At 36.9% G+C, this 9,745-nt stretch overlaps 1 protein-coding gene across 1 annotated transcript; it reads left to right on the top strand.

Moving 5' to 3' along the window:
* The first annotated feature begins 707 nt into the window (after positions 1–707).
* On the top strand, positions 708–9,533 carry LOC105504517 (cytochrome P450 2C9-like). Its single transcript, XM_011931976.1, has 5 exons — positions 708–875; positions 2,978–3,140; positions 3,315–3,464; positions 7,891–8,051; positions 9,211–9,533. Exons 1-5 carry the CDS (start codon positions 708–710, stop codon positions 9,397–9,399), a joined length of 831 nt encoding a protein of 276 aa, XP_011787366.1. The 3' UTR covers positions 9,400–9,533.
* Positions 9,534–9,745: the final 212 nt, after the last annotated feature.

Genomic DNA, 9,745 nt, shown 5'->3' with positions numbered 1-9,745 from the left:
TCCTGTTCTCCCAGGGTCTCTCTTTTCCCATTTGAAAAATAAAAAATAACAATTCCTGCCTTCACGTATTTTTTTAGGAGGTTTAATTGTAAAGGTGCTTATATTTGCTAAGCTAATTTACTTGATATATGTTTGGTTATTTAAGATATACAAGTTATGCTAGCTATTTCATGTTTAGGCTGTTGTATTTTTAGTAGGTTATATTAAATATTTGAAAGGATTTCATTATGAAGAACAAAGTCTCCTAATCTTTGCATAGCATTGACATACTTTTTAAATATACAAGACATAGAATACATCACTTTCCCTCAATATCATAAGTTCCCAACTTGTTATTAATCTAAGAATTCAGAATTTTGAGTAATTGTTTTTGCATCAGATTATTTACTTCAGTGCTCTTGATCGTGAAGGTGCATTGGAACCATCTGGGTTAACATTTGTTTTTTATTACCAATACCTAGGCTCCAACCTAGTACAATGAAACAGGAATGTGCAGAGTGGGCACTGGAACGAAGGAGAACAAGATCAAAGGATATTTTATTTTTATCTCTATCAGTGGGTCAAAGTCCTTTCAGAAGGAGCCTATAGTGGACCTAGGTGATTGGTCACTTTATTAGTCAAAGAGGCACACACTGAATTAGCATGGAGTGTTATAAAAGGCTTGGAGCGCAAGCTCATGTTGGTCTTAACAAGAAGAGAAGGCTTCAATGGATTCTCTTGTGGTCCTTGTGCTCTGTCTCTGCTGTTTGCTTCTCCTTTCACTCTGGAGACAGAGATCTGGGAGAGGAAAATTCCCTCCTGGCCCCACTCCTCTCCCAGTGATTGGAAATATCCTAAAGATAGATATTAAGGATGTCAGCAAATCCTTAACCAATGTAAGTATGCTCTTTCAGTGGTTTGCAAAAGGTAAGTAAATTCACCTGTATTTTTTGAATAAAGTATATCCTTAGAGGTACATTGTTACAAGAGATCATTGTAAAGTAAAATACTTTGAAAGGCTTTTGTTGCCTTTTCCAGTCTGTCAGTGTCAGAAATAGTGGAATGAAATCATGTATTTTGTGAGTAGAGAAAGATTTGGGTCTTTGCATGTTAGATTCAAAATAACAAGTCAATAGTTTGAAATGCTGTGTTTCTTCTTCATTTCATAGCCGTTTGCTATAAATTTTGGTTGAAGGTAAATGGTAAGGGACCTGTTTGTTGTTAGATTTTATTAAGTCCTCTACTGTACTAGCCATATGCTTTATTCAGAATAGCCATGAAAATTGAACTTCTCTGAAGAATTAATTTATGCCTGTTGTAAAGGAAATAGCTGTGGATTCAGGACCAGCAACGGCAGATAAGTGTTAGATAAGAAGTTACAGGCTTCCATTATTAGATCCACAAACTAATGTTTTAATTAAACTATAGCTACAATATATAAACCCCAAAATGACCTTAGGGTTTAGAAATGGTAGGAAGAGGGTCAGAAGATGTATAAGTATTAGGGTTTTTTCTCAAGTGAAAGATGTTTTAACAGTGTTAATATGATATGTGAATACCCCTTGTTGTGTAATAATTAGCATATATAGGGAATAAAGGACTGTGATTAGTGTATTAAACCTTATGAGCTTGATGGTATGATTAGACCAAGAGAATGAGGCTATAGTTATGAAGACTACTCCTACTAGATTGATGGTAGGGGACAGGGCATGGTTGGCAAGACTAGCTAGGAGTCATCACATGGCTATCAGGGAGAGAAGTGTTTGAAGGTCCCGTGTTAGTAGTATGGTTTGGCTGTGAACTCATTTGTAGTTTGAGTTTGCAAGGCGGAATAATAGGGATGAGGTTAGTCTGTGGACAATTATTAGGGCGGTTGCACTGCTGAAACTTCAGGAGGTTTGAATGAGAAAAGCTATGATAACAAGTGCCATGTGGCTTATGGAAGAGTAAGTAATGAGTGATTTTAGATCAGTTTGGCACAGACAAATGGAGCTTGTTATGATTATAACTCATAAGGATAGTATGAGGGAGGAATAAGCTATAAACTCTGTTGGAGGTTAGGGATTAAAGTGATTCATATAATCCCATAGCCACCTAATTTTAGGAGTACTGCTGTGAGGACTATTGAACTGGCAATGGGTGCCTCTATGTGGGCTTTTGGGAGTCCTAAGTGGAGTCCATAGAGAGATATTTTTAGTATAAATGCTATGATGCATGCTATTCATAAAAGGCTATTAAACCAGGAAATTTTTAGTTCTTGAAGCTGCGTATTGTTCTTAAGGTGGTCTCGAGGGTGCTGATAAACATATCAAGCATCAGTGTTTGAATAAATGGAGTTTCAAATTTGGGTCTTCTGTATATTAGCTGTAGGACACTGAAAATGGATTTGTCATTCTCTGAGCTCAGTTTCTATTTATTTATTTATTTATTTATTTATTTATTTTTGAGACAGAGTCTTGCTCTGTAGCTCCAGCTAGAGTGCAGTGGTGTGATCTCAGCTCCATCTCCCGGGTTCCCGTTCAAGCAATTCTCCTGCCTCAGGCCCCCAAGTAGCTGGCATTACAGGCATGTGCCACCATGCCCAGCTAATTTTTGTATTTTCAGTAGAGAAGGGGTTTCACCACATTGGCCAGCCTGGTCTTGAACTCCTGACCTTGTGATCCACATCCCTCAGCCTCCCAAAGTGTTGAAATTACAAGTGTGAGCCACCACACATGGCTGTTTGTTTAAAATAGAGTAAATAGACCTGCTGAATATATTGATGTAAGGATTAATTGTAATCTGTGCAGCAATTGTCTGACTATTGCCTTGAACATCACAGACCATCTGAGTGGCAAATATAATCATCATCATGTTTATATGTAAAATTCAGAAATATCTGAAGCCTGTGTGGCTGAATAAAAGCATACAAATACAATGAAAATATCATTCTAAGTGAGGCTTAGTAAATGGACGAAATAGTTGCTTCATTTGCTGTTATCTATATCTACTTTCCTAGCTCTCAAAAGTTTATGGCCCTGTGTTCACTCTGTATTTTGGACTGGAACGCATGGTGGTACTGCATGGATATGAAGTGGTGAAGGAAGCCCTGATTGATCTTGGAGAGGAGTTTTCTGGAAGAGGCCATTCCCCACTGTTTGAAAGAGCTAACAGAAAATTTGGTAGGTGTGCATGTGTCTGTTTCAGCATCCATCTTGGGGATGGGAAGGGTGAAAAACAGAGACTTGCGGGGAGCTTCTCAGGCAGAGCTTTGCCCATCCACGTGGCTGCCCAGTGTTAGCTCCCTCTTTCTTGCCTGGGATCTCCCTCCTAGTTTCTGTTTCTCTTCTTGTTAGGAATCATTTTCAGCAATGGAAAGCGATGGAAGGAGATCCGGCGTTTCTCCCTCATGACACTGCGGAATTTTGGCATGGGGAAGAGGAGCATTGAGGATCGTGTTCAAGAGGAAGCCCGCTGCCTTGTGGAGGAGTTGAGAAAAACCAACGGTGGGTGAACCTACTCTGTATCACTGACCTTACTGGACTACTATTTTCTCTACTGACATTCTTGGAAACATTTCCAGGGTGGCCATATCTTTCATTATGAGTCCTGGTTGTTAGCTCATGTGAAGCAGGGTTTGAGGCTGAGAGCCAAGGGAATTTGCACGTATTTGTGCTGTGTGTGTACAGGCATGATTGTGCACACACTGTGGGTATAAAAGGTTCATTTAATCCTATGTTCTCCTGAACTTTGCTTCTTTGTTTTCAAATAAGAAATCATGAATATAGATTTTGAGTTCATTTTTTGAAAGAGTTAAAGAGCAGTGTTTTTCCCATTACCTATTCCAGATCATGTCACCAGAGAAGGGACATGGTGGGAATGACCCTATCACACCCCTAGGTAGCATGAACCAAATGGCATGTGCTTTTATTTAATGGAACTGTGTTTGTATGGTCAGCCTCACTGACTTATCTGGGATTTCTTTTAGGCCCATGCTTGCTTAGGCATATCTTACAGCAGTTCTCATCAATTATTATTTCTCTGTAAACATGGCATTATTTTAAAAATAGTATTAATTATTTCTTATTACTCTTGATTTATATATTTTCAGTAAATATATGCTGTAGCATAATTCTGTGAAATACACAAATGTCAATTTACAAAACGATTTATTTAACTGGATTTTAATTATTAGTAGTAACTCTGTAATCTGTTTTCCCTAAGTATAATTTGGCTCTGTTTCAGTTTTGCTTATCTTTTTCCCACCATATTTATGAAATTTTGGCTTAGAAATTTATGGTAATTATTTTTTTCCACTGCCATCTCTACTCATCTATGAAGTTATACAATGTATCTGTTTGTCAGCCTCGATACCAAATTACTTTGTTTTTAAATTCTGTTTTCCAAATGAAGTGAAAGACTGAAAATCAGATTTATCTGTGAACGACGCAACAAACTAACACATTTCCAGCTCTTCGATGCCTGGCCATTCAGAGTACTGTTGAATAAACTCACTATTTAGGGCCCATAGATGTGAATTTGGGAGCTCTTTAAATATAAAGTTTAATATCTCAAAATGATAAGAGCTATTTATGACAAACCCATAGCCAATATCATTTGGAATGGGCAAAACCTGGAAGCATTCCCTTTGAAAACCAGCACAAGACAAGGATGCCCTGTCTCACCACTCCTATTCAACATAGTATTGGAAGATCTGAATAGAGCAATCAGGTAAGAGGGTATTCAAATAGGAAGAGAAGAAGTAAAATTCTCTCTGTTTACAGGCGACATGATTGTATATTTAGAAACCCTATCATATCAGCTCCAAAACTCTTTAAGCTGATAAGCAACTTCAGCAAAGTCTCAGGATACAAAATCAATGTGCAAAAATCACAAGCATTTTTATACACCAATAATAGACAAGCAGAGAGCCAAATCATGAGTGAACTCCCATTCACAATTGCTACAAAGAGAATGAAATGCCTAGGAATACAATTTACAAGGGATGTGAAGGACCTCTTCAAGGAGAACTACAAACCACAGCTCAAGAAAATAAAGAGGTGATGCAAATGGAAAAAAATTCTATGCTCATGAATAGGAAGAATTAATATTGTGAAAATGGCCATACTGCCCAAAGTAATTCATAGATTCAATGATATACCTATCAAGTTATCATTGACTTTCTTCACAGAACTAGAAAAGACTACTTTTAATTTCATATGAAGCCAAAAAAGAACCTGTGTAGCCAAGACAATTGTAAGCAAAAAGAACAAAGCTGGAGGCATCATTCTACCTGACTTCAAGCAATACTACAAGGCTACAGTAACCAAAACAGCATGGTACTGATATCAAAACAGATATATAGTCCAATGGAATAGAACAGAGGCCTCAGAAATACCACCACACATCCACAATCATCTGATCTTTGTCAAACCTGACAAAAGCAAGCAATGGGGAAAAGATTCCCTATTTAATAAATGGTGTTGGGAAAACTGGCTAGCCATATGCAGAAAACAGAAGCTGGACCCCTTCCTTACACCTTATACAAAAATTAACTCAAGATGGATTAAAAACTTAAGCATAAAACCTAAAACCATAAAAACCTCAGAAGAAAACCTAGGTAATACCTTTCAGGACATAGGCAGGGGCAAAGAGTTTGTAACTAAGACACCGAAAGCAATGGCAGCAAAAGCCAAAATTGACAAATGGCATCTAATTAAACTAAAGAGCTTCTGCAGAGCAGAAGAAACTATCATCAGAGTGAACAGGTAACCTACAGAATGGGAGAAATTATTTGCAATCTATCCATCTGACAAAGGGCTAATATCCAGCATCCACAAGGAACTTAAACAAACTTACAAAAAAAAAAAAAGAAATATCCCCATCAAAAAGTGGACAAAGGATATGAACAGATAGTTATCAAAAGAAGACATTTATGGAGCCAACAAATGTATGAAAAAAAAGCTTATCATCACTGGTCGTTACAGAATGCAGATCAAAACTACAATGAGATACCATCTCATGCCAGTTAGAATGATGATCCTTAGTAAGTCAGGAAACAACAGATGTTGGTGATAATGTTGAGAAACAAACCCTTTTACACTGTTGGTAGGAATGTAAATTAGTTCAATCATTGTGGAAGACAGTGTGGTGATTCCTCAAGGATCTAGAACTAGAAATTCAATTTGATGCAGAAATCCCATTACTGGGTATATGCCCAAGGGATTATAAACCTTTCTACTCTAATGACACATGCACATGTATGTTTATTGTGGCACCATTCACAATAATAAAGACTTGGAACCAATCCAAATGCCCATCAATGATGGACTGGATAAAGAAAATGTGGCACATATACACCATGGAATACTATGTGGCCATAAAAAAGGATGAGTTCATGTCTTTTGCAGGGACATGGATGAAGCTGGAATTCATCATCCTCAGCAAACTAACACAGGAACAGAAAACCAAACAACACAACTTCACACTCATAAATGGGAGCTGAAGAGTGAGAACACATGGACACAGGGAGGGGTACATCACACACTGGGGCCTGTCAGGGGATGGGAGGCCAGCAAAGAGAGAGCATTAGGACAAATATCTCATGCATGAGGTGCTTAAAACCTCGATGACAGGTTCATAGGTGCAGCAAACTACCATGGCACATGTATACCTATGTAACAAACCTGCACGTTCTGCACATGTATCCTAGAACTTAAAGTAAAACAAAAGAAAATTTTAAAAATATAAATTTTACCAATCACTTGATTATAACAACTTTATTTCAGAGATCCTCCACCAAACAAGAGAACCTTTCCTGTAATTTAATTTATTTAGCTATTAAATGATAGGCCGGGCCTAATCAATATCAAATTAAATAAGTTAAATTTGCAGGATGACTACAGATGGTGGGCATTTAGTTCCTAAATAAGAAAATTCATTTTTGAAAAGCTACAGAAGAAAAAACCTCCATTTATCAATTTACACTTTCTTGTTTGCCTTACCTGGGATTTATATTTAAAATAAAAGTTTTTGGCCAGGCATGGTGGCTCATGGCTGTAATCCCAACACTTGGGGAGACCAAAGTGGGTGTATCACCTGAGGTTGGCATTTTGAGACCAGCCTGACCAACATGGAGGAACCCGTCTCTACTAAAAATACAAAATTAGCCGGACATGGTGGCACATGCCTGTAGTCCCAGCTACCTCTGAAGCTGAGGTGGAGAATTGCTTGAACCCAGGAGTCAGAGGTTGTGGTGAGTTGAGATCGTGCCATTCCACTACAGCTTGGGCAACAAGAGTGAAACTCCATCTCAAAACAAACCAACAATACACAAAAACAAACAAACAAAGTTTTCATTTAAATTTTTGCAAACTAATCTATGTTAAGCATATTATTCATTTACATTTGTTTTCTTTCTCATAAAACACATTCTACTTCTTACATTTATTTCCTTAAATACATGAATTCACCCACAGTCTCTGTAGTTCCTCTCTACTGGTTCAACAAATGACTCTTTCAGCTATTCATTATATATAAAAAGCTTTAAAATCCTCGACTATTCTTGCCCTTTCTATCTCAGTGCCTTGTTGTCTACAGACTTTGCAGACTGATGTGATTCCCTCTGAAACCTGAATTATTAGGTTTTTAGAAAATGTCTTTTTTTTCCCCAAAGTAAAAGACAAATAGGCTGGCAATGTAAATTTATTATTTGAACAACCGTTATTTAACCAGCTGGGTTGTAATGGTCAACTCAGGATTAATGTAAAAGTGCTGTGTTGATTTTATGCATGCCGAACACTTTTTTGCTGTTAAGGGAATGCGTAGGTAAGATATTGCTTAAAATTTCTAAACTACTATTATCTGTTAACAAATACAAAGCATTTTATATCTGAAGTTTAATAGTATTTTAAATTGTTTCTAATTCTTTAGCCTCACCCTGTGATCCCACTTTCATCCTGGGCTGTGCTCCCTGCAATGTGATCTGCTCCATTATTTTCCATAAACGTTTTGATTATAAAGATCAGCAATTTCTTAACTTGATGGAAAAGTTTAACGAAAACGTCAAGATTTTGAGCAGCCCCTGGATCCAGGTAAGGCTGAGATTTTTACTTCCTGATAAACCACCTATGCTCTTTTTTTCTGACAAATCCAAAATTCTATATGGATCAAGCTCTGAAGTGCATTTTTGAATACTACAGTGTTGCCCAGACAGCCATGGGGTGAATATCTGGGAAAGATGGCCAAGCCCTTTATTTTATGCATGGGAAATAAATGTCCCAATACAAGCCTGACTTCTAAGCCCATTAGCTCCCTCATCAATGTTTCTTCCACTAAACTCCAAAGCCCTGTTTCTATAAAGTACTTTGGTGGCAGCCCCAGAGCGTGCTCATATCACTCCATGGATATCCAGGCACTTTGGAGGCTTCTATTACTCATAAGACTTGTCCTTCAATTCACACTTTGTCATATTGTACGGCAGAAATATCCTAATTTAAAAGACATCTCCTTCAGGAAGGAACATTTGGGACCATAGAAGCTGCCGAGAAACATGAATAGGGCAGGGATGTTTGATATCTCAGTTGGGACTCTAGCTGATGAGATAGCTGGGTTAGGAATGATGAAATTATGGTTTTATGGTGTATGAGCCATAAAGAGGTATGATACTTATACTCTATGCTGAATTGGCATGTTTTATACTCTGCCTAAATAATAATTGTGTGATTGTACAGAAGTCATTTAACTGCTCTGGTGCACAGTTGGAATTTGAAGTATCTTTGAGCCCCTCCTACTTCTAAAATACTAATTCCATTTCAGAGGCTGCTTGATAGAAATCAGTATAGTAGGGACTAGCTTTCTGCTATCAATCAGGTTGTCCAAACTCTCTTAACCTATGCTGTCGTCTACAAAACGTGAATGTGGTAATTCATGCCATCTTATATTTCAAGATTGTAGAGAAGAATTGTAAAAAGTAACAGAATTCATATAAAGATGCTTTTGTATAATAAAAAGGAGATATGAGTCTAGAAAATGTTTATCATCTGGTTAGAATTGATTCTCTGGTCAGAATTTTCTTCCTCAAATCTTTTATAATCAGATAATTACTACATATATACAATAAAAATTTCCCCATCAAGATATATGATATATTTTATTTATATTTATAGCTGTAATTTACAACCAGAGCTTGGTATATGATATATATGCCTTTATTAAAATCTTTTAATTTAATAAATTATTGTTTTCTCTTAGATCTGCAACAATTTTTCTCCTATCATTGATTATCTGCCGGGAACCCATAACAAATTATTTAAAAACGTTGCTTTTGTGAAAAGTTATATTTTGGAGAAAGTAAAAGAACACCAAGAATCAATGGACATGAACAACCCTCGGGACTTTATTGATTGCTTCCTGATCAAAATGGAGAAGGTAAAATGTTAACAAAAGCTTAGTTATGTGACTACTTGTGAATCTGTGATTCATTGACTTGCTGTGTGTTTACTAGGGATGTTTAACTGGTCAAACAGTAATGCTTCAGAAGCACTTTAAGTTTTTATTGTATGAATGAATATACAGTAAGCATAATGGAAAATATAAAATTAGATTGTTAAATAATTAGAATATGTAGACTAAATTGTTTAAATAAAAATAGTCTACCCAAACAATAAAGATGTCCGAATAGGAACAGCTCTGGTCTGCAGCACCGAGCGAGATCAATGCAGAAGGTGGGTAATTTCTGCATTTCCAACTGAAGTACGTGGCTCATCTCATTGGGACTGGTTAGACA

Source organism: Colobus angolensis, unplaced genomic scaffold (assembly GCF_000951035.1).
Source record: "Colobus angolensis palliatus isolate OR3802 unplaced genomic scaffold, Cang.pa_1.0 Scaffold925, whole genome shotgun sequence".
Classification (NCBI taxonomy): domain Eukaryota; kingdom Metazoa; phylum Chordata; class Mammalia; order Primates; family Cercopithecidae; genus Colobus; species Colobus angolensis.
This window is presented reverse-complemented; position numbering and strand designations above follow the sequence as displayed.

Excerpts from the sequence above, each read along its gene's own strand:
- LOC105504517 (XM_011931976.1), top strand. The coding sequence starts at position 708 with ATGGATTCTCTTGTGGTCCTTGTGCTCTGTCTCTGCTGTTTGCTTCTC. Across the intron at positions 3,141-3,314 it reads AAGAGCTAACAGAAAATTTG|GAATCATTTTCAGCAATGGA; the intron begins GTAGGTGTGCAT and ends TCTTCTTGTTAG. Across the intron at positions 3,465-7,890 it reads GGAGTTGAGAAAAACCAACG|CCTCACCCTGTGATCCCACT; the intron begins GTGGGTGAACCT and ends CTAATTCTTTAG.